General features: G+C 37.9%; 1 protein-coding gene across 1 annotated transcript in view; it reads right to left on the bottom strand.

The window, feature by feature from the left end:
* Lrp4 (LDL receptor related protein 4) overlaps positions 1–26,321 on the bottom strand; it is a 67,650-nt gene that overhangs the window by 15,731 nt on the left and 25,598 nt on the right. Inside the window, exons 3-15 of the mRNA XM_089631963.1 lie at positions 23,048–23,896; positions 22,356–22,485; positions 5,362–5,468; positions 4,663–4,822; positions 4,288–4,438; positions 3,836–4,158; positions 3,229–3,415; positions 1,893–2,046; positions 1,593–1,802; positions 1,292–1,473; positions 898–1,061; positions 450–584; positions 54–310 (exon numbers count right to left, since the gene is read on the bottom strand). Coding sequence (XP_089488089.1) covers positions 54–310; positions 450–584; positions 898–1,061; positions 1,292–1,473; positions 1,593–1,802; positions 1,893–2,046; positions 3,229–3,415; positions 3,836–4,158; positions 4,288–4,438; positions 4,663–4,822; positions 5,362–5,468; positions 22,356–22,485; positions 23,048–23,896 — 3,009 coding nt within the window. The remainder of the gene's footprint in view (positions 1–53; positions 311–449; positions 585–897; positions 1,062–1,291; positions 1,474–1,592; positions 1,803–1,892; positions 2,047–3,228; positions 3,416–3,835; positions 4,159–4,287; positions 4,439–4,662; positions 4,823–5,361; positions 5,469–22,355; positions 22,486–23,047; positions 23,897–26,321) is intronic.

The raw sequence follows: 26,321 nt of genomic DNA, 5'->3' as shown, positions 1-26,321 counted from the left end.
GAAAGCCATTTATAGTATTATCTTTCAGTGGTTTCGAAATTTTTAAAACTTACCTAAGCTCGTGCTGACGATGACGGATTGCTGACTCCCGTTTAGTGATGCTCGGTTTATGGTATATTTTTCAGTGTCAGTCCAGAATATTGAATTGGTCAGCTGATCCCACGCCAGCGAGAAGACCGATTTTACCCCATTTAGGGGAATAACCATGTCAATATTGGTTTCAGGCTTTCGTGATTCCAAATATTTGATTCTAATCTCACGCTTACGAGCAAATAACAGCAGTTTTTCTGTGGTGTCCTCACAGGTACGCCTGCAATAGAAAAAATAAATTTTAACAACGCAAACTGCTACAAATTGGCTGTCAGATTTTAAGCAATAGCTAGTAAATACAAATAAGGGTATGTCCAAAACAGCTCTGGTAATCAATACGATTGTTCTAATGTACTCACCCATCATTGCCGATAGTGTTTCCCAAAGGACAATGGCAAGTATACGCAGCTCTATTAGGCAGGCACATATGAGAACAACCTCCATTATTCGTTCCACAATGGTTGTTGTAAGGGGGTTGTCGTTGTGGATGGAAACTGCAAATACAAAGTTTTATGTTAGTAATTGTAATGTTCTTTACTGTTTTAAATAAAAGGTTCTTTTATACGAAGTTTAGTTTATAGATAATTCAGTTGTTAAAAAGTACAGTGCAGTCTAACTGCAAGGAAGGAATCTAGAAGAATGCGCACCCGCGCTCCCCACTGCCCACTGCCCGCGTTCTCCGAGCAGAGTCGGAAACGTTCGACAAACCTCGGCTATCTCCGGCCGTGCACGAACACCTATACGATATACTACAGTAATATCTAAAGCATATCCTTTTTATCATACAGTAAAAAGCTTGAATTTTACCTGTGTATATCCATGGGGAAGCTCAACCCGCTATGGACAGTTTGAAACCCGACCCCAGTTTTCTTGTTCACAGTAGAAATGCTCTTCGTATGCCAGTCAGTCCAAAATATTGCATCTTCAAAAATGGTTATTGCATAGGGGTGTGGCAAACCTTTACTTACAACCTGAAAGGAATAGCAAAACATAAGTTAATAGATACAATCCAATCATTTTTTTATTAAAATACTCTACTATCGTATAGGACACCTAGAGATACGATGAGCTTATAATCTAAAAATTCGAAGCGACCACAAAAATTAAAGAGATATATTATATCCAAAAGTAGACATCAGAAATCTCATATAAATTATTGATTATTTTCGCAATCATATCATAATATAATAATGTTCATTACCTTCTTCCTATCGCTGCCATCAAAGTGCGAACTCTCTATGACATGATGCTTGGCGTCCACCCAATATACCCGACTAGTTGTATAATCCAGAGTAAGACCATTTGGCCAAAATATGGATTCCGTGACAATGCTCTTGCGGTTGGAGCCATCCATGTCTGAGCGCTCAATTTTGGGATTTGGACCTGGAAAATGAACAAAACATAATTGTGAAAATTTAATACAAGATTCTCGGATAATTCACAAAGGGTTCATGAAGGAAGGACCAAATTTTATGGATATCTAATCTATGCCATTGTCTTACCCCAGTCAGTCCAGAAAACAATGGCATCTCCGGGATGCACTGCAATAGCCCTGGGCTTGTCCAAATCGCAAGCAGCGATCACTGCCCTTTGTCTTCCATCCAAGGTTGCTACTTCAACACGCCTGGTTCCAGAATCAGTCCAGAATAAAAGATTATGGATCCAATCCACTGAAACTCCAGCTGGTGAGTTTAGTCCCCATTTGATCACATCTGGAAGATAATAAATGTAAATCATTTATAAAAGTAAAGTTATTATGTAATAGAGAAATATAAAGTTGAGAAATAATGTTTTGCGCTTACCATTGATGTTGGTTCCATTTACATTGGCGACTCTGATGGAATCTAACATGACTTCAGCCCAGAATATTTGTTTCTTCTCGTAGTGGTAATCCAATGCAACTGCGTTGTGCAACCCTTTCAATATGGATGTGTACTTTTCACTGTTCAGTGACACCTAGAAATACAAGTTGTTGAAGAAGTATAAAGTTGTCGGAAATTAGATGGACACGAACTTGATATACAACAAAAAACCCCGCAATGCAAACTTGCGGAACACAATAGATAGCTATTAATATTGCAGCTCTGGCATAGACATATGAATATTAGTAGACCTGCCCTAAGTGATTAAAAGCGTATTATCCCCACTCCCCATACCGGTTCCATTGGAGCCGGCTGTGCTCGCGTATGGCCTCAAGTGAAATTTGAAAACGTGACGTCATCATTCTTGTGCGAACTATGGTCGAGGCATCATAGGTTCATTTTACGAAATAACACGGCAAAATGTTGACTTGTACTATGAAAACTTGTAAAAATAGATTTAAAAAAGAGAATAAACCCAATTGTCGTATTACATTCCATATGAGTTGTTTGGTATCAAAACTGGTCAGATCCAAAATTTAAAAAAAATAAACTAAGTATTGAACTGTGTTCATTATTAACAAAAGAACAGTTCTTATTTTTCAAAAGCAGTCATATCCGCATATTTTGTAAGAGAAACCGGTTTAAAAAGCGGCTGTGGTATGAAAAATAGTCAAATCCAGCACTTGTTTTGGTGTTTCCTGAAAATTCACCTAAAGTGGAGTTGACCAGTTTTGATACCAATTGACTCATATATAAGCATTATTTTACTTTATTTTAAGCATATTCACATCGTATAATATAGATCAGTTTTAGAAACATATACTATCACATCGAGAAACGTCTGGACGCGAAACACAAAGCTGGTTGGTTGCTGGGAAGTAAATTATGAACATTTATAAAAGTGTCTTAACTAAATACTTAAACGAAATATTCGACTCTGAAAATAGAACCGAATTTTTTTTGCCGAATTTGGACTTCGCAAATTTGTTCATAACGTGGCAAGTAATTTGCGCTCCCATGTAAAAATGTCTATTCATTCAAAAGCAGATTTTACTTTTAAGAAGTAAATGGTGATATTATAATGGGAGATGCCTATTTACTGTCAGATTGATTTATTGACGAATCACAGTCAGCCTTACTCCCTTCGTTCTTCAACAGTTGATTTTACCCCTCGCCATTATCTTCTCGTCTATTAATTCCTATGTCTGTGAGCTCTGGAGAATAATGATGAGTTAAAGGTATGAAGAGGTGAGGAAAATTTTGGTAAATTACTAACCTGCCGAACTTCAGCTCTGTTGGTAAAGAGGAGAGTGGGCGATGCCCCCAAAGCCTTGCAGGTCCTGAGGTCCGGCCTAAGGACGTAGCCCGTCATACAGCCGCAGGCAAAGGTCCCCACAGTATTGCTGCAGGTCTGGGAGCACACTGGGTCCTGCTCGTACATGCACTCGTCGATGTCTCGACATCTGAACAGTAAATACACGTATATTATTTATCTTAGCAATTTCGTTTTAAGCTTCATCACAAAGAAAGAGCTATCCACGGCAAACTTTATCCGATGGCTCTCTTCTATTATCTCCAATACTAGTAAAATCGTAATGCTTGTTAGATTTAAATCCGGTACTGTTGCTTGATTGTATCACATTTAGAGTTCCATAATCATATAATCGTATAACAATAATCTTGGTACCCGTTTATGGTTATTTAAAAAAACTCTATATAGTCAATAGAGGACTGTCAGAAGCTACAAGATGATTTGCAACGTTTTGCAATGCTCACTGAGTGCCTGGAAATAAATATTTCCAAATGCTTCGACATGCACTTTACAAGAATTATCAATGAACACTTATCCATGGTACATTTTGTACTAGGGTGATAAAACTTACGATAATCCATCCTCAGCGAGCAGGTATCCCGGGTTGCACGTGCAGGCCGACTTCCCCGCAGCTGTAGTGATGCACAGCTGTTCGCACTTGGTTCCCAGCTCGCAGTCCCTCTTCTGCGGGCAGTTGTCTTCATCGTCCCCGAGCGGGCAGTCTTTCTGTCCATCGCAGATGTGCTTGCGGTTGACGCAGGAGCGGAAGGCGGTGCTGACCGTGCTGTTGGTGTGCGCCTTGCACATGAACTGGCCCTCTTCACAGGAGACCTCACACTTAGTCTCGTCGTCGCCGTTGGAGCAATCTGGCACGCCGTCACATACCCAGGTCAACTGTGAAGGAATTGTTTTCATTAGTACCTATACCATTGGCTACCACCAGTATTAGACGCATGCTGTTAATAAATTTACTACAAGATTAAAATTCTGACCAAACACCACAGGAAAAAGAAGTTGACTAACAAGTATGCATTTTCCATCCAGGCAAGTGAACTCATCGGGGGTGCAGGTTCTATAGTTGGTAGGGCCACAACCTTCTTCATCCTCGCCTCCATCGCAATCCCTTTCCTTGTCACACTTCCAGATTGAGGGTAGACATTTCCCTTCGTTGCATCTGAAAAATATAAAGAATAGAAATTTAGTAAAACGTTGAAATTTTGAGCGATTTATTTTTAACAAGTTTTTCGGTGTTTACCGTGTGAAAGCTCCCAATTTGCAAGCTGCTAATAATCGGACCTTTTTCCAACGAAAAGCAGATTTTATTTAAATTTGAATAATAAATAATATTTCCTTGGCTATTATTGAACAGTGCATAAAAAAGCTTTTCTCGGTACTTACTTGAATTCCCCAGCATTGCATTTCCCCTTGAGCATCGGACAGCCATCCTCGTCGCTCCAATCTTCGCAATCATTGTCACCGTCGCATCTGAAGTCTTTCCGGATACACTTCCTGTTGGAGCATTGGAACTCCCCCTCGCTGCAGGTTGGGGGGTCCACAGCTGCACAAAGGAAACATTCAAGAACATTCAGTGGAAATGATATTTCTAAAAGGTAATGGGGTGCCCAAGAACAAGCAACGAGGCGAAAATGTGATGCTTTTTTTTAAAGTCATGAACGATGTGTTTTGGTGCACTTTATGAATGACACTGGCATCAATTCGAGATTGATAATAACAATCATTATCTTCTGTGCACTGTTCTTAGAAACACGTTTTAAAGAGCACTAAATAATTTTCTCGACAATCTGAATAGATGTAAAAATAAAACGCGATAATACTTTGGCTTTGAAAATCGTAATCATATCTCTTCTGGCATTAGATAATGTGTTTCCAAGAATTAAACCGTTACAATTTATATATTACTTTTTATATACATATCTCTGCCGCAGTATTACTCTTTGACCTTCCGCTTGTACAATGAAGAAAATATCCGATTTACAAGATTCCGTTACAAGTTAATCATGCAAGAATCGTATCGGAAGTGAAAGAGACATTCGTGCATAAAGGCTAGATTGGAAAACATAAGGTCGGTGTACTTACGACATTCAGCCTCGTCAGATCCATCATCGCAGTCGTTTTCCCGATCACACCTCCAGGCTAAAGACACGCATTTGCCATCGGCGCAGCGGAATTCGTTAGAGGTGCATCTGGAGGAAATAAAATAAACAATTTTATTTACTGTAACCATATTTCTTATTATTATATTGGTACATTTTCCTTTGGTTCGCTATAATCGGGATAATGTCACCCTGCAGACTGCAGCTCATAACAAATGCACTGCACAATGATGAGATGTTTGTTTTCAGTCACCTATGTTTAGGTTTACAACAATCATTTGTCAAGCAGATTAATTATGCAGGGTGTCCGGGGGTAAAGTGCGCTAACCAGGAGGAGATTCTACACGATGGTGGAAGTAAAAAAATTAATAACTTTATTTTCCCATACGAACAATTGAACATTTTTACCTAAAAACTCACTTAGAACATTGGAATTTAAAAAAAAAGTAAAAGTAAATTCGTGTAGAATCACCCCCTTAAGATAGCGCACTTTACAAAACGAGGAGTATCCAACCCTATTTATAATCCACATATCTTCCTATCTGACATTTTTCCATCCTCAATAATAGTTCCCGCAATGTCTGGGCAGAGGATTGGCACATTGGCGAGCCAATCCAGGGGAGCCTGTGTGACAAAACCACGTTAACAGCTCCGGCATCTAGCTCAGAATCATACTTAAATATATTGCTGTTCTTATACTTACCAATTCGTATGTTCTGCCTTCTCACCAATTCGTGTCGCTTGGGTGGGGACTAGGGACCTAGGGAGGTGAATTTAATTTAGAACATCTAATAATTATAAGTCTTGATTTTAATAGGGTTTTTCAAGGGTTAATACTAAATTTAAATTATACTTAGATCTACTTACATCTATAACTTAACTAGTTGTCATATGGTTCGGATTACTTCTTCACTATTCGCATTGTCATTGTTCACTGTAGCTACATTGTTGTCACTGAGTTCATTTTGTTCGATGGCCTTAGTAAGGCCGAAGTCCTAGGTGGCAGCTTCTGCAGTTCTGCAGCTCAGGCCCTCCCGGCCGCGTCTGGTCATCGCACTTTCTTCGCCTCCCGCCCAACATTACGTCGCCGGGCGGAGGATAACACTTTTCTTCGCCTCCCGGCTGCGTCTGATCACCGCACTTTCTTCGCCTCACGCCCAGCATTACGTGGCTGAGTGGAAGATAACATATCTTGAAAATCACTTTCTCCAACTCGACTGTAACTTCTTCATCCACCGCCCAGCATCACACCGCTGGGCGGGGACGCGTACTTCACCACCACTCCTGGCTCGGTCTCCTCTCTCTCCCGCCTCGATCTTGACTGTCTTTCTTTCTTGAGCTCGTAAGACCTGTCGCCCTACCCCGCACTTCTCACTTCTTTCTTTACAACCCCCGTCTGTCAACACTTTCTTTGTCTTTGGGCGCACACTGCGGGACATACTTAGTTTAAAGTTCAAATTTATTTGTGACGCAATTTGATTCGTCACAACACCCCCTTCGTTACAAAAGAAAATTATGGTTTCCTACAAACATAATTTTCTATTTCCTTTTTCCCATATGACAACCTTCTTAACTCTAAACATGGTAAATCTTAAATTATAAACAATTCAATATTCTAAATTTAACATTTCTTATCATTACTTATCCTCATCATTTTTTTTTCTCTTTTTCATCATATCTCATTTTCAACGACAATCCTTTTCGCTACACGCTCTTTCAAACCCACAACAAAACTCAAGTCAAAATATTTAGCCTATCAACATAAAATAACATGAAAACAATAAAAGTGACAATAAAACACATTAAAATCAACGATGGATACTAACACCTCGACTAACATAAACACTTTTTATTTTAACAAAGCGATCTAATCCTCTCCAGACACTTGAGGATATAAACCTTTCAATTTTTGTTTACAAATTTCTTCCCAAGCATGTGACCAAAAACTAATGACAAGATTTTAAATGACAACATGAAATGACAACATTATTAATGACAATATTATTAATGACAACATAAAATTTTCAAAGAATCAGGATAGGGAAGGAGTTGGGAATTCATACCTACCACTTCAGTTTAATCTCCCCTCAGTTCTGCTGGCATGTCTGAAGTATAATAGAATTCCATACTTACATACGCATAACTCCTTATCAATACACGTTGATCACTTAAACCTAAACCTTAGTTGTACTTTGCAAAAGAGGCCGTTACTAATCTTTATTCACTCCTCATTTACCTAAGTCTATTAACGCCTACATCTTCGATAACAAAAACAAAAAATCTGGTGTACATACAAAGTACATCTGAAATGAAATGAATGATAAAAAACTAAACAATATATGGTAACAGAGTTGTAGTGTATCTCCCGACGTGATACACAATGGAAAATTGAGCGCCAGATAGTTTCTATTACACGGAGAAACCACCAAAACCGGATACTCTGTCTCTCATTCAACCGCTTTTAAGATGCAACTTCAACATGTCACATTTTATCAACCCTGCTGGCCAATGCTTCAATGCATCATCCCATTTTATTTAAATTTTTCGCACTTTTACATAATTTACGGTCTTTTATCACGCGCGCAGAATTCTTTTCAGATATGGAGACGTTTAGGTACACACATACTAATTTCAACGAACGCGCGTATTTGTTCCACTCAAATCATGGAACGTTCAGTGCTCGCTTTCGTTTTCGCATTTTCGCTTGTGGACGCACTTCTACCAATACCGGTCTTTTATCACGCATGCAGACTATTCAGATATGGAGACGTTTAGGTACTCTCACAGTAATTTCTTCAAACATGCATATTTGTACCACTCAAATCGTGGAACGTTCAGTGCTCCTTTACGTTTCCGTTCGCATTTCACATTTTTAACTTGTGGACGCACCTCTACCAACACCGGTCTTTTATCACGCACGCAGATTACTTTTTAGATATGGAGACATTTAGGTACTCTCATACTAAGTTCATCAAACGTAAGTATTTGTACCTCACAAATCGTGTCGGTGGTAAGTGCTCCAATTCGTAACTAACGCAGTTCGTCATCAGTCATCACATTCGCACGCGCCCTTTTATTTTCTCATCTGCGCAGACTACTATCCGAAACATTGCGAGACTTTAGATACAAGATAATGTACGGTTTCGCCGAACGAAGATATTTGTTTTCCTCAAATCGCGTAAAGTGAATGCGCCTTAACCCTTTCTCTCCCCTCTCTATCGGTCGCCTTCCGCCATCAATTTTTAATTATCGGATTTTTACCGAACACATAAAATTGATCGAAATTGTGGTATGAAAATGAATTTCTCCGAATGACATATAGAAATACATTGTTATTCTTATGCCGTTCATACACAGCAAATCTATATTTGCTGACTCAGCTCACCACAATCTTTAATTTGATAACCTTTGTCAACGGGACAAATATATAATCCTTACTTGGGGTCAAACACCCCTCCCTTAAAACGCAACAAAAAATAAACTCCAATGGGTACCTTAAAATTATTATCCTTGATACAGTTTAACAAATAAAAAATAGCCACTTGACATCACCCGCCTTACTTGTGTTCTATAAAATATAACATTCCTGAAAATATCTATCGGTGATAAGAGGGTTAACGATCTACAGGTACCTACAGTCCCAAATGTGTCAAAACGCCGAGTTTGTTTGATAATGATTTAACTGCCCCCCGACAAAAATAGCACTTGACATGCATCTGACTTCATCACAGAACATTTGTTTACGCTATACAAAAAACGAAACACCCAAACAACGGTATGTAACTCGAGACAAGACATGACAAGGGCGAGAAACAGTGCAGAAGATTAAATATAATAAGAACATGCAAATATTTACCTTGTTTTCAGGGATGGGTTTTAGGAATGTCAATAACATTAGTAATAGATATAGTAAAATATCTAAAACCGCTTCACATTGGGCGCCATTGTGACAAAACCACGTTAACAGCTCCGGCATCTAGCTCAGAATCATATTGCTTAAATATATTGCTGTTCTTATACTTACCAATTCGTATGTTCTGCCTTCTCACCAATTCGTGTCGCTTGGGTGGGGACTAGGGAGGTGAATTTAATTTAGAACATCTAATAATTATAAGTCTTGATTTTAATAGGGTTTTTCAAGGGTTAATACTAAATTTAAATTATACTTAGATCTACTTACATCTATAACTTAACTAGTTGTCATATGGTTCGGATTACTTCTTCACTATTCGCATTGTCATTGTTCACTGTAGCTACATTGTTGTCACTGAGTTCATTTTGTTCGATGGCCTTAGTAAGGCCGAAGTCCTAGGTGGCAGCTTCTGCAGTTCTGCAGCTCAGGCCCTCCCGGCCGCGTCTGGTCATCGCACTTTCTTCGCCTCCCGCCCAACATTACGTCGCCGGGCGGAGGATAACACTTTTCTTCGCCTCCCGGCTGCGTCTGATCACCGCACTTTCTTCGCCTCACGCCCAGCATTACGTGGCTGAGTGGAAGATAACATATCTTGAAAATCACTTTCTCCAACTCGACTGTAACTTCTTCATCCACCGCCCAGCATCACACCGCTGGGCGGGGACGCGTACTTCACCACCACTCCTGGCTCGGTCTCCTCTCTCTCCCGCCTCGATCTTGACTGTCTTTCTTTCTTGAGCTCGTAAGACCTGTCGCCCTACCCCGCACTTCTCACTTCTTTCTTTACAACCCCCGTCTGTCAACACTTTCTTTGTCTTTGGGCGCACACTGCGGGACATACTTAGTTTAAAGTTCAAATTTATTTGTGACGCAATTTGATTCGTCACACCTGCTATGCCTCGATTCAAAGGATTATACCACCAAAGCCTTAAACAGTTCCCCATTTTTCCAAAAAGAAAGATTTTCCTCACTCATTGAAAGGAGAGTTCCATCTCACATTTTTAAAATTCACGTGCTGACTCCCAGATTGTACTATCTGTGGTCTGGAAGTCGAAACTTTCTCACAAATGTTTTTGTTGTCGCTCTCTAAACAAACATCCTCTCTTCTATCAATCCTTATCTAAAATTGCTTTACCTCTCCCCCCTCCGTTTAACATATCTCCTAAATCTGAACTATCTCAAATCTTCCATATAATTATGAAATGTGTCATTTAGAAATGTATAAATTCGCCACCCCTCTCTCCATAATAGGAAATGATGGTTTAAAACTAAAAAAAAACTTTTTTTTACCAATTTTGTAGTTGATGGACCTTTTTGGAAACTACGAATATCTTCAAATTATTTTTTTCCACAGATTTGGTAATCCTTCCACAGATTTGGTAATCCTTCCACAGATTCTCTAAGGGACTTTACGATACTTCTGATACTTACTATCAATGGAAGCAAGGCATGAAAAAATGTCTGATTGAGTTATGTCCAAACGTCAATATTACGCATTTTTGATCGATCAGGGTGACAGCCGACAGCCGACAGCCGACAGCGAGGGGTGGCTCTATGCTGGGGTGAATGTAGGGGAGGATCTACACCACAATGCAGCGAGGCCCGACTCCCCAAAAATTTTAGGAGACCCTTGTCTTGAGAAGCTGGCCCTTAGGAACCACTTCACGTTCTATATATATTTCTCTATTCATGTGCAGCAAACATTAAAAAAAATCAATTACACCACTATATTAGCATTTTTTTCCATCAGTTAGGTTAGGCACATCTTAAAAAAAAACACACACATAAGAACATTATATAAATGGTTCCATGCTAGCTAACACAGTGACTATTCAACACACTTTTAAAAAGTAATATAAAGTGATTAAAAACGACGAAAAAATTTTTTTTTAACCAAACCTAACCTAACCTACTTAAACCAGTTAAAGTTTTTGTTTCATCACTTTCCATGACTTTATATAACTTTTTAAAGATGTGATGAATTATAATTTTGATGATTTATCCGGTCACCGATATAAATATAACATCTCTATTACTTTTTAAACATCTATATTTGTTATTTGAAACTCAATTGTCTTCGGGAAATAATTAATGGATGTAAATCTTGGAAGCAGAAATTTACCTACTTTCCGTCATCCGATCAAGCTGAAACTCAGCAGATAGATTAGTTATAGATGACAATGTATTTGATCAACTTTTGGTGACAATCGCGCACACACACGCGGATATATACGCGCTTCTCTGAAATCGAATGACATTACAGCAGTTGATAAACGAATTAAATGTCGGTCCTACCCTATCAGCATTTGGCGATGTTGTTAGTACGGTTGACTCCAGTCCCTGGAGAGGAAGGTTTAATCCTCAGACAAATAAAAAAAAAAATGTTTTTCAAAATTATTTAATATAATTTTTCTGGTGTGAGATTTCACAAACTGCCCCATCACCCTTGGCTGTAATGCTTGCCGTATTTTGTTTGCGTGGTGGTTTAAACTGTTTTTATTTAAACAAATTTTACGTTCCACTTTTTAGAGATTGAAATTACGACAATCCATACTATAAATCCATCTTCGCTTGAATCTAGGGATTTCACCCATTCCTATAAAAACGATTCCCAAAAGAAAGGATTTCGGACGAAACCTACCAGTAAGCAAACCAAAACACATAAACATTTTTTTAATGAAAATAAATTAATTTGTGGTGTATTCGAAGTAATTTTTTTTAATTAACACGCAATGAAACTTATAATCTAATCTATCGTCCTTCCAAGTTAATCATTCTCCAGATGGAAATTCGGTATTTTAAAGTAATTTTGATCATTAAAACCCGGCTCCCAGCAAATCCGCATAAATAAATTAGGCAAATAATATAAAAGTAAAAGGGAATTAGCAGCCAATGGATGATATCTTGATGCAACAGTTAGTGAGAAACGATTTGTTAGTTGCTGTCCCATTTATTGGAAACCGTCGAGATTTCTGCGCTGGAAATATACCTAATATGTGTCGTAGCGGAGGCTTTTTTCAGGAGGTAAAAGGCGACTACGAGTAAAAATGTTGTAGCATTTACATTGAGAGATTTATAAGCGTCTGGTGTTGGTAGAGCTTTTCTATTAATAGTCGAGCGACTTATTCGACGAAATTTAGGGCGAAGCTTGGAGGGTTCCGCCGGGTGAGGCGCCCACTCAAAGGCGTTTTTGCTACATTCAGGGGTTGTCATGGAGACGCAGCCACCCACAGGGGGGGCTTTATCGATCTGTCTGTATCGCTGTCCCTCGCTGCCGTACACCTGCTCTTCCCGCTCGCTCGCACAAGCTCTCCGCGCAGTACACTTGATTGTCTTGTGATTAAGCAAATAAAAAATAACCTTATCATATATTATTATCTATGGAGGGAACCAATGTTGAACCAACAGCTCAGGTATGGGGGCTCCATCGAAGCCAGAGTAAAGCTGGCCTCTCAGAAGCTGGGCGTACTGTACAGGGCCCGCAGATACTTTAATAGTACACAACTGCTGACCCTGTACAAATCGCAAGTGCGCCCTACTGTCGAATTTGGCAGCCATCTCTGGTCCGGAGCCCCTAAATACCTGAAAAAAACCCTTGACTCTGTGCAAAAACGGGCGGTCCGTTTGATAGATTCCCCAATCTTAACAAACGGACTGCAATCTTTAGAGCACAGGCGTCAGGTAGGTATGCTGTCCTTGTTCTATCGGTATTACAATGGAAGATGCTCTGAGGAACTAGCGTCATTGATCCCTTCGGCACCGGTGCGTAGTCGGGATACACGCCAAACGCGCGCCCAACAGTTGATTGACATTTGTCACATGAGAACGGGTCGCTTCTACGATTCGTTCTTAAGTTCAACAGCTCGACTGTGGAACGAACTGCCGGCCTCTGTGTTTCCTCCCTCCTACAACATGGGACTCTTCAAGACCCATGTGCACTCCTTCCTCTCCACAAAAAGACCCTCCACACAGCATCCCCAAAGATGACATAGGCCATGAGGGAAATTATTTTCTTCAGGGCCTCCTGTGTGGAGTTAATATAAAAAAAATGTGATCATTTCTCTAAACCTTAGCATTCATTTGACTCTACTATAGCTAACTTTGTATCATCACGGGATTCTTAGTCATTTTTTAAATACATTATTTCTATTCGCAAAATACTTGTACAATAATTTTAATAGACTCCTCATCAAAAACTAATTGAAACGAATTAAGTAGCAATATTTATATTTTTTATTTATTTTATTTATGTGTCACATCTCTACTGGGTTTTGCCCGTCACTTCCCGACCAAGCCCACGTTCCGGCCTGTAGACTGGTCATGACAAAAATAATTCAATTTCCAGTACAGCCGGGTAACTTTCGCACCCTTCCCTTCGGCCACTACACCTTGCGGCCCTCGGGGTGACCGCATGCAAATGGCATAATGACCCTAGAGAACAACGATGACAAACACCGCTAGTCACTTGCCGCTCTCCCCTCTTTATTGACTGTTATCGGAGTTGATTTTAATTAAGTTCCTATCATCTGAGACCCAGTGGGGTTGTCGGTAGCTGATCCCTGAGACACATGACAATGAGTATTTTGATTATTTTAGGGAGGAAAGATCATTAGAAAGTTATCTAAGATCACATTACTGTATGAACGTGGATTATATGTACCTACACAAATTAAGCATTTTATATCTACACTGACATGATAAGACACGTTAGAGGTTTATACATTTCGTGTCGTGTACATTGGGATTGAAAAATCGTCAAAGTTTTTATCAATACTTCTTATATTACGACATAGTTTTTGCAGTGAGTAGTTGTCATGTAGGTACATTTAATAGTAAAATCCAATGTGTAACATTTTTACGGTTGGAATTCCGAATAAGAGAACTAACTGTACGAAGTCAGTGGAACTATGTCATCCCAAGTTGGGAAGTATTGAGAGGCTGAAGTAAGTGGAGGAAACGTAAGAGGAACGATGGAAAGTTCCTTGAAGCAAAAATCTTCTGCTTAATATGGAGTCACCTAAAGTAATGTTTAGATTCTGATTTACGACTTTTTTTAAACGTTTCAGCCTTTTCTATTACGGCTTAATATATATTTCACCAGAGTCCTAACTGCTGTCAACCATCTGAAGTAAATGATACTGTAGCATCCTCAATTGGGGGTATTTTAGGAGGTTGAAGATACTGAGTAAGAGAATGGTTAAATGGTTATTCATATCGGTATACCAACCACGGTTAAAGTCATTTCAAGCAATGTTTCGATTCTGATAGCTGGTCTTTCACCAGGATAACACTGAAAGTATCTACCACTCTTGAACGTGTCGCAAATATATTATATATTATTTTTAAATGAATTAATTGTGAAAAACACTATTTTATGAAGGGATGCAGATTGCGCATCCAGGGATTTGAACCCGTAACCTCCGGATCCGTGGTCAAGAGCATTACCCTTTGACCATGGAGGACGGTGTTACATCATGTCTGTTATATTTAGTCACTCGACTTGCAAAATTAAACACGTTACGTATTTGAAACTAATGGTCGTAATGTTAAATTTTATAACTTTCAACAAAATGGGTTGAAATATATGTACTACGGGTCGGGAGTCAAGACCACTTCTCAGTATAATTAGCTGCTGAGATTTGAAATGTATCCGAACGTGAAATTGCTTAACTTATCATGCAGGTACAAACAAGTTAATTAGAAATTAATGTATACGTGTATAGTGTACATTGTACACTATTTATAATATCTAAACATGATGAAAGTCTCATACATAAAATTATAAATAATGTCACCGTGGGGGAGTTATCTAACTTCTAACGCAGTGATGCCCAAAGTGGGCGGTATCGCTCCCTAGGGGGCGGTAAGAGCCAGGGGCGGTAGAAGCGGCGTGAAACGTGGACCTACGACTTAACCCGACAGATGAAATCATATCATGTAGTCGTATTATATGGGAATTACAACAATTGTCGTATTATATGGAAATGAATGAACTGAAAATAGTTTTATACACTCGAGCGATTTGTGGCATATTATGCCAACTTTGTAAAAATGGCAAAATGTGGCACATTTATAGAACCTAAACATATGGGATGAAGGGTGAAATCTAGGTGGATTCATTGGCTTTAAACCGCACTAAGCAGTTTCATATTAATATTATGAGGAATGGTAAACCTGTTAACCGGGGAGTTCAGTTTTGAATTACGCAGCATACAACGGGCGCGAACTCCTTCACTAGGACGTATAAATACGTCACGCCCGGTGGACGTTAATTTATTTTTTATTTTTTTTTATTTATGCATAAAAAAAAAGTGAAAACATCGAATTAAAAAAATAGAATATTTACAAACAATTATAAAGATTACAAAAAATATAAAAAAGGTTATAATTACAGAACAATAAATAAAAGCACACAGATAAAAGAGAAACATTGAGTTTAAAAAATTAAAATATCTAAAAATTAAAAACTCAATTTCCGTGTGATATGTTCGGAAATATACGTCCCGCTCGTTCCAGGGCGCAACATATATTTCAAGGACGTATTTATACGTCCTACCCGTACCCGATACTGTTTACGTTTGACGTATAAATACGTCCCGCCCGGTTAACAGGTTAATTATATAATACGGAGAATGTATATATATGACACCGATAACTCGAATGGTTGACATAAGATTTTTTTGTTGTATAGATTTTTTGGTAGAAGCGGTAATCTGGTGAATCTACATCACATAAAACTTTTATTTTTCAATCTCAGAAAATTGATTTTTTTACCAAATATTTTAACCTGTATGTTCGTCTGCTGAAAGGGAACTTTTTTATGATATTAACCCCCTAGCGACATATTTTCTTTCAAATTTGACCTAAAGCTTCCAACCTCCGACTCGATTTACTCGAAAACGAAAGCTCAAATCAAAAAAGTTATATTACAAAATCAACTTCAAATTAATGTAGATTCACTAGTTTCCCACTTGTACTACAAATCTCCGGAAACCATGTATTATATCGATGGCTCCAAGGAAAGCGACATTAAGTCACACTTAGTAATCTTGCAGGACAACTTTTAATGCTTAAAATCCTATACATATTTTAAGTATTTATTTTTGTTGTTGTGTTCATTATGAACTACTTTGGAATTTGGCTCAATTTTGCACTAATTTATGACTACCAGAATGTATAAAGTTGCAGTTGTTTTCCTTGGGTTTGTAACTGATATAAAATCTTATTTCTTATCGATCACTTGTAAAACAGGAACAAAATGGCGCCATATCAATATTTCCAACGTCTAAATTTTAAAAGCTCCACATGGATGGCTGATGGAACCAGCTCAATATTTTGAATGAAAAACTGCACATATCACAAGACGCAAAAACTCTCAAACTTAGACCCACGAGCAGACACGCCTTAAAAAACCACCTAACTTTATTTAACAATTGAGTTTAGCAATGACAACGCATGCATATACATATTGTGATGATCGATGAAGAGGGTAGAGAACAGTTCACCCCTCGCGTTGTTTCCATAGAGTGATGTGTTAGGGTGGCTCCAGGCCACCCGGCCTCCTAGGTCAGGACCAGCGAGGGTGGCCCTGAATGGAGCACAGAATAGCAGAAGCCGAATGAAGAGATTTGCAGGGTAAACGCTTTGTAAATATTTGCATGAAAATTGCATTCCGGGTTTGGAATGAAGTCAATTGTTGAATTTGTAAGCGGTGCAATTGAGAGCTTAAATTGAGTGATTTATTTTACTCAGGAGGGTTGATTTTGGATCAGAAAGCTTACATTTCTAAATACCTTATCAAGGCCGGGATTTAACTTAAGGAAGAATGTAGTATTTCTTTCTAAAAAATGTTGAAATGGTTACTAAAAATTTCTTAACTATGGGAAAAAATCTTTACAACGGTGATGAGCCGAATTGTTAAACATTTAACTCATTTGTCGTTACGTTTATCCTACCGATATTTCAATGGAAGGTGTATTAAACTCCTTTCACACTGATTTTCGTTCGATCGTGGAACGTTTTTTCAGTTTTAATTTTTATTTTTGTGACATGCAGTACTTTAGTAGAAAATTTAAAGCAATTTTCCCGTCAACAAAAACTACTTTGAGACACCTTATTCATACGCTTTGTAATTTTTCTCATTTCGCTGTGTAATAATGTTTGTAAAAAAATATAAAGTTAACTGTTTCTATTTCGTTTAGACACTGATATTTTTTTTATGTAACACAATTTTATTTTTGAATTTTTCCAAAAAGTATACCCAACTCATCTTAGAGAAATCTCCAGTTATTGCTTGTTAATTGAGGATAGTTTTTACCTACAGAAATGTTTGCAGAAACTTTTTTTTCGTGGGACAATTTTAAGAGAATAATCACTCGGAGTCAATATGTTATAATATTTATTTGCATATTCAATCAACTATTGACAAGGTATCGTTTGCTTCATATTTCTAAATAACTACTTTAAAACATAATACCTGTTAGTATTTTTATAATTATTTAAAAAAATATAATAAAAATTCTCAAAAAAAAATTTAAAACACATAAATAAATAATTTTAAAACGTACCTACGGTTGATGCATACATACAAAAAGAGCGTAAGTAACACAAAGGCAAAAATATTGGTAGGGAATCAGAAATATAGTTTCTCTTTCATATAACTCAGATACATTGAAATGAAATAATAATGGATCCTTTACATTTTATACCAAACTAGTTATTTAAATTTTATAAAGATGTAGGTGCGTAGATGTTTCACTTTATGAAAATGTACCATTTTCCATTACACATGTCGCAGGTAAATGTAAATATATTGATTTTTGAAAATCTGACTTAGACTTGACTAGCCATTTTATAAGCGGAGGAGATATGCTATTTGACACTGCCTAAGCGGAGGAGATATGCTGTTGGACACTGCCTAAGCGGAGGAGATATGCTGTTGGACACTGCCCAAGCGGAGGATATATGCTATTGGACACTGTCTAAGCGGAGGAGATATGCTGTTGGACACTGCCTAAGCGGAGGAGATATGCTGTTGGACACTGCCTAAGCGGAGGATATATGCTATTGGACACTGCCTAAGCGGAGGAGATATGCTGTTGGACACTGCCTAAGCGGAGTATATATGCTATTGGACACTGTCTAAGCGGAGGAGATATGCTGTTGGACACTGCCTAAGCGGAGGATATATGCTATTGGACACTGCCTAAGCGGAGGAGATATGCTGTTGGACACTGCCTAAGCGGAGGATATATGCTATTGGACACTGCCTAAGCGGAGGAGATATGCTGTTGGACACTGCCTAAGCGGAGGATATATGCTATTGGACACTGTCTAAGCGGAGGAGATATGCTGTTGGACACTGCCTAAGCGGAGGATATATGCTATTGGACACTGCCTAAGCGGAGGAGATATGCTGTTGGACACTGCCTAAGCGGAGGAGATATGCTGTTGGGCACTGCCTAAGCGGGGGATATATGCTATTGGACACTGTCTAAGCGGAGGAGATATGCTGTTGGACACTGCCTAAGCGGAGGATATATGCTATTGGACACTGCCTAAGCGGAGGAGATATGCTGTTGGACACTGCCTAAGCGGAGGAGATATGCTGTTGGGCACTGCCTAAGCGGGGGATATATGCTATTGGACACTGTATAAGCGGAGGAGATATGCTGTTGGACACTGCCTAAGCGGAGGATATATGCTATTGGACACTGCCTAAGCGGAGGAGATATGCTATTTAAAAATAACGCGTGAATCGAAGTAGCAATATCTCGACAGCAAAATCAAACTCCGAGGCGGTTTTCTGTACGAATTTCTTTCTACACGTTTATTTTAATAAGTATTCTGGTAATATTCCCTCACTTCCAAGTTGGGACATACACATACACAATACACATGTGTATTTAGCTTTCGTAAGGAATGGAAGATAATCGTTATATTTATAATATGGTATTCTTTCAATTTGCTGAATATCATATAACGTAAACATTCGTTATAGGTATTCGGCGGTAGTGTTGGCGAGAAGGTGGGATTGTGTGTGTGGATAGGGTGTGTGTGTGTGTGTATAATATTCACAAATTGAAAAGAAAGATTGCTTTACTCTGTGGATGTTGGCTGAAAATAGTCATTCAAGCGGGAGTTGAATACGCATAGGTAGCTATCATCCGAGGGTGGGTTGGGATGTTGGGGGAAGATCGGGGAGGGGGAAGGAGAGCGTACGCCCACACTACACCCCCCCACCCCCTCCCTCCCCAAAAGGTGATCCACTCCCCGTCAAACTGCGACTTATTTCAGTGGCTCGCCTTTGCAATGTCGATTCAGTAGAATGAAAAGTTATTTTACCGAAAAGGAAAATAAAATAATGTATATCTCACCCAATAACTAAATAGCTTCTTTGAAGGCCAAATTCGAACCAATTTCTAGGATTTGCATTATGGTTTGTTTAGATACATTATATAGTCACATACATACCCATCTGTTATTCTGAATATTGAATCAAGTATTTGTTTCACATGGTGGTGCCATGTCTTCCTAGAGCGTCCCCGATTTTTTCTACCATTTCCATTCGAGTCATACATTTTCCTTATACTCCTTCATGCGTTCTATATGCCCAAATCATCACTTTCTTAAGGCGATGCACTACGTCGTGTGATAATTTAAATCGAGCCGCTATCAATAACACCCCTTACGTAGATGGCGATAAGGTTTAAATTCCCGCTTAACACCATCCGCCTGTTTTGATTTATGCAAGAAAAAAACATGGCCAAAAAGTGCCTTTTATTTTATTTTGTGGATGTTCAGCCACAAATATTTAATTTTTTCCGATCATTTTATAAATAACTTAATTTTCCACATTATACAATAAAATCATAACCGAAAATGGGTTCGTAAGTAGGAGATTTTGAACTTTAAAGCAGTTTTCATAGGCCTTATTCGTTATTTTTTTCTAGGCTTATAAAAAGACTTATCTAAAAAATACTCGATTTTTTCAAAGGTCAAGTTGTATCCTACTCGCAGTATTTAATTAAAGCATCTGAAACATTTCTAGGCGACCAAATTTTCAAACCAAAAACACATGATTTTGCATTACTACGTAGTGCATCGCCTTAATGTTATTTTTTTTAATTATTCACACTATCGTACATTTTTTCCCACACATGATTTTATTTCTACAGCTTTAAGTCTACTTTCACCCTTCCTCTGCCAGTTATTTGTCTCACTTCCATTTATTAGGGAAGGTACCAGCACTCCATTGTGAACCGCTAGCTTCGCTTATTGGGAATTTTTTTGTTAGCGCCACCCGCGTTCTGTTCTCGTTTATTATAATTTTATATGTAACTGAATTATAATTAATTATTTTTTTTAAATTTTATATGTAACTGAAAAACTTAATTTAACAATTTTACCATATCTATCAGTAGAATCGACATTATCCTTTTGAAATCATTGAAGCTTCTGAAAAATTGCAACACGTGCAACGTAGCTTAGGTATTATGTAGCTTATTTTTGATACATTGTTTTCAATAATTAAAAAAAAATCCAGAATTCTGACTATCCCGTGATTTTTCAAAAGTACTAGTTTCCATTTTGTGTGTCTGTAAATTTATGTGTCATTTTCAAAAATCGGACATTTTGTGTGAAGAAGTCAAGTCAAAGAAGTAATTATTACTAATTTAATAAAATCCGGTAAAACACGGTATTACAGGCATTCTGTTAAGCTTTTAGTAAATTCCCAATATATCGGAAAACTTGTTCATGCACCTGCATTTGTAATATACAATAACGAAATGCGAAAATATTCGAATTTTTCGGAACACATGTTTCTATGTCGCGATAACACATTAGTGTTTCACTGAAAGTTTATTAAGACATCTATCAATTTGTTCGTTAAAGACCTGCAATCCCGTTTTTAACCGGATTACGATTAATTTGAACAGAGTTTGAATGTCAGTAAGTTTTGTCTGTTCACCTTTAATAACATTATTTTTAACAGATTTGTCAAGAATACAGACAAGCCGGTGATTTTTATAAATAAAATAATTAGATTTTTTGTAGCGTTCTTTTTGTACAAATACACCTAAAGAGCGCTGTGATTGGCAATTTTTGTTGGCTTAGAAGCTTGCACAGAAAAATCTTTGCTAATTTCATTCAATCTAGATCTCAGATAGAATTAAGAAATTAAGTTAATTTACTTTTCGACACCGCAGTAATTTCACATAAGTACCTCACTCGTAATGTTGTCTCACTGGAAAGTAATTTTCGCCATTAATCATCAGGTAAAAGAATGATTTGTTCCAGTAAGATATCATCTACGATAGTAGGTACTAATAATAACTATATCAGGATCAGGAGGTCTTAGATTTATTTCCCAATGAAATCCCCTTTACTACTAGTCTATAGCTCATGGCGCTTGAATAGTCGAGGGGAAGTTACTGGAATCAACGAAATATAAATCTAATTGGGATGTTCAACTCGACAATCTTCAATCGAATTTAAAAATAAAACCAATTTCCGACTACTGTTTAAAAAAATTATTCCGTTGTGATTCCTCGAAAAGTATTTCAGAAGAAATTTTATTTTTAGATCGGTTATTTTTAAGAATTTGCCTGAGATGGACGCATCTATACAGATCATCGAAACACCAATTCACTGAAGCTGGTGCCTATATAAAAAAGAAAAAAAGATGTTAATCTATCTATTATTGGCGCTAACCATTTGAAGAGTTCTAGTCGCATCTAGGAAAAGCCTCCACTCTTGTCAATCCTATTATGTATTTTTTTACCTAAGGTTATAGGGTTTGCCTTAGTCAAGCAACACTCCTAAATGTTTATCAAAGTAGAGCCTATTTGGTAGTCATCTCTTTTGCGTTCTTGCTACTCATATGTGTAATCCCCAGCCTACATAACTATTTACCATACCTGCCCTGAAGTAGGCTTGGTTGTTCTGAAACTAGTTACACATTGAGAAGTTATTTGCTAATTGCCACCTAAGTGAAATAACATGAACCAACATGTCTAAAAAACTCTCTGTTGGATTTGATTTGGATTTATAATGTAACTCACTCAGTTTTGGTGCAGTTCAGTTCATCGGAGTTATCTTTGCAATCGTTGTCATCATCGCACAGCCAGCTCCTGTGCACGCAGAGACCGTTGGCGCACTCAAACTGGTCCACGCTGCAGTTGGCTGATATTCCTGTAAAATTAAATAATGTTAGAAACTGGAACAAAACCTTCATAAGATTCTCCATTTTATACTGACAATTACAATGGTCTGGCCACGCAGATATGAAGACACAAAAATTGATTCCACAGCAAAAGAAACTCAGGAGAAAGGGTGTTTTGACTGCGCAGAAGGGAGAAGCATATTGGAGAAGGGTGATGATTGGAGACTAATTGCCAGGGAACATAGCGGACATAAAATTTTCCACCAAAATTTTTAAATTCTACCCTGAGATATGGTGCCGTAATGATCATGGTGAAGTGCTAGTGAAGCCTTCTAAGGAATATCATTGGTTTGTTGGTTTAGTAGGTACCAGTAGCGTGGTAAATGGGCTCATCGCATACAAAAGTGGACAGTTATTCAGATGTCTTTGCATTAGAGCGGCTGAAGCGAACGATGAAATTAAATTTACATTTCCGTCCACCCCACATTGGAAAATGGAATTCGACAGTGAAAATTGAAAGTACTGTTTGACGAATGCATTTCAAGTAGCGTTTTTTTAAAACAAATATATAATATAAATATATATATTTACCACAGTGAGTTTCATCTGAGAAATCACCACAATCGTCATCTCCATCGCAAAGCCAGTCTTTGGAGATACACAGGGCCGACCGCGGACAACGCAGCCTCCCTGCCGCTTCCAGACAAGGGGCCCTCGCTGGACCAGGTCTGCAGTCTGCCTCATCTTCCCCACCTGCACAATCGGCGTCCCCGTCACATCTGTGCTCCAGCCTTATACAAGCGCAACTGCTGGAGCACTCGAACTCTCCTCTTCCACACACTGCTCTGCAGCCACCGTCTCCATCGCCTTCGTCTCCCTCATCGATAAGTTCTTCTTCTTTGCCTTGGAACAAAATATTAACTCTATCGCTAAGAGGATGTTCTACCATGCGTCCATGCACGACGGATGCTCTGTTTGGGTTCATGCCATAAGAGATGTGTTCTTGTTTGTGGATCGGGTTGATTCCAGCGTTCATTCCTCTGTTCTTGCCAGGGATGATGATATGGTCTCCTCTGCCTCCGTAAATTCCTCCCACTCTGTCTCCGTTCCTTCCGGGTCCTACTGGTGGGATGTGTCCACTTCCTCCGTAGGGGGAACCGTTGGGCATCTTGACTCCGCTGCGGGCATGGACTTCGTATTCGGGTGGTTTATCAGGGTGTTCGTAGCCCGGGAGAGGCACTATGTGTGCGGGAGGCATCTCGTAGGGCGAATGTATGCGGCCATGCTGCACGTGCAGGGAGAGCTGCGTAGGTAGGGGCACGGGCTGGTGGGCCGGGGGCGCCGCAGCGCGCACGGAGCCCGAGCCGTACATGATGCGTGCCGCACCCCGCTGCACCGGAGGTTCGGTAACCATGTTGCCGACCTGCTCGGCATATGTTCCTGTAAATGTAATGCATTATTAGTACTCGAATAGAGGCTCAATGAATATTTTACACAAATATGGTGTCAAACAGTAATAGTGTATATCAGTTAACTGTTCATTATGAAAAATGTCGGCCCTAGGCTTGTTTTAATCTTGCTCTCATCAGCTGCTGTAGGTTATATAAAACTTGAGCACTCTGAACCCGTAACTCAAGAAAATAAGAAAAGGCTAATATTTTTCCTAGTTTAGTCAGTTATTTTTACTCTTAGAAGTCTAGAGTAAAACGAAAACATATCTCTTCGAAACAAAAAACAGCGGAGGCAATGAAATATGGCGAATGGCTGAATAATGAGTGTAATAAAAAGAACTGAATAAAGATTTTCATATATTTTCTATGAATAGATTCATTGACCAATGGAGTGTAAAATGAGTCTACATAATTTGGTTTTCCAAAATAAAAATAAAATAAATTGGTTTGAAAACAACCCATTACTTGATTGTTTACGTTTTGTGGTCTATTTGCGCCATAACTTAAATGTATTTACGCCAAGAAGTTCAATTTAACCCTCCCCATCATACCTACTCATTTTTCCCTAGGAAGCAAATTGAAGTGTTATTATTTAATGATTCGGTTAAAAACATTATTTACTGAATCGCGTTTAGTCGCAAGTAAACGAATACTATGTACGTCCTTGCTAGGGAAATTCATCACGAATGATTTTTATAATCGAATTGAATGATTCTAATGAGTTTTGAAACCAATAATTATGTAACTAATCTAACTTAAATAGTTGAAATAAATACCAGGATGATGTTATATAGTTGGTTTTAATAGTTGAAATAAATACCAGGATGATGTTATATAGTTGGTTTTAATAGTTGAAATAAATACCAGGATGATGTTATAATATAGTTGGTTTTAATAGTTGAAATAAATACCAGGATGATGTTATATAGTTGGTTTTAATAGTTGAAATAAATACCAGGATGATGTTATGTAGTTGGTTTTAATAGTTCAAATAAATACCAGGATGGTGTTATATTATTGGTTTTAATAGTTAAAAAAAATACCATGATGGCGTTATATAGTTGGTTTTAATAGTTCAAATAAATACCATGATGGTGTTATATAGTTGGTTTTAATAGTTAAAATAAATACCAAGATGGTGTTATACTGTTGGTTTTGATAGTTAAAATAAATTTTAAAGTTTTTTGGGACACCCAACATATCACCAAATCTGTGGTTTCCTTTTTAACGTCAAAAATCACAAAAAGCCTACGTTTTATTTCAACAGGTACTGTATATTTTATGGCAGCGTCAAGAGTTGAGACATTTTTTATTCTTATCTTAAAATTCTCATCACTACTGTTATTCTATTCGACCAAAGTGCAAAAATACTTCCTTTTACGCACCTGATAAACAATTTATCAGTGTTCCAAAACCTAAACAACATACTGGTATTTATAATATTCTGATCATGACGATTGTGTATCTTAAAATTCCTTGATGCTAAAACCAATTAAAAAATACAATCGATAATATTGTAAAGAAAATGTCAAATATCGCATCGTCGTAACTTCAAACATTCTTAAACTTGCCGTACTTAATTAAAAATGTATTTTTATTAGCAAACTATGACTTTACACAAGTAGTAAGGTGACCTTCTCACTTAGAAGATTGTGTTACACGAATGTCCTCGAATCATTTCTCATTTCCCGTCTGGATTTTAATTATTGAGAGCCTTTTTTGAGGGCCAATCTTTTAAATACAAACAAAACCTGAGTTTTGTTGGATCAATATCCATACAAAGGGACGAAGAAATTAATATTGACTTGTGAACCGAGTCCATTGACGGATTCAGTCGTACCAAACCAATCAAACAGTGCGTTTTAATGTAATGGTGTTTTAATTGTTTTTAAATTGCGATTTATAAATTCTACGTACACTAATCTGACAATAAATGTGACAGAATCAGCGTTTGATGATCTATATGAATATATTTTTGTTATATGTTGTTGGGGTGTTATGCCGTGTTGCGCTAACTCATTCTTTAGCCAACGTTACAGTGTCCATCAACAGGACACATCTGCCCTACTGATGGACGCTTTAACGTTTTCCGAAACGTTGACTAAAGAAGGAGTTAGCGCAACACGGCATAACACCCCAAAAATAAATAACAAAAATACTTTTGGCCGTGAAAATCTTAAATCATATATGAATATATTTTTTTAAATCGATAATATTTTTTGCTGGAGTTTTATATCACTGTCGACAAATTACCAACGCTATTTTTCTCTAAATACGTCAACACGTATTAATTGTTTCATTGAATTTTGATATTGACTCCACCGAAATTTCATTTGAATGAAGACTCGAATATTTTCAACGATTGTTCGCAGATTTAGAAGTCTGAAAATAAGTACGTACTATTAATTAATCAA

Source organism: Hesperophylax consimilis, chromosome 5 (assembly GCF_061612785.1).
Source record: "Hesperophylax consimilis isolate HC1 chromosome 5, BYU_Hcon_1.0, whole genome shotgun sequence".
NCBI classification, from domain to species: domain Eukaryota; kingdom Metazoa; phylum Arthropoda; class Insecta; order Trichoptera; family Limnephilidae; genus Hesperophylax; species Hesperophylax consimilis.
This window is presented reverse-complemented; position numbering and strand designations above follow the sequence as displayed.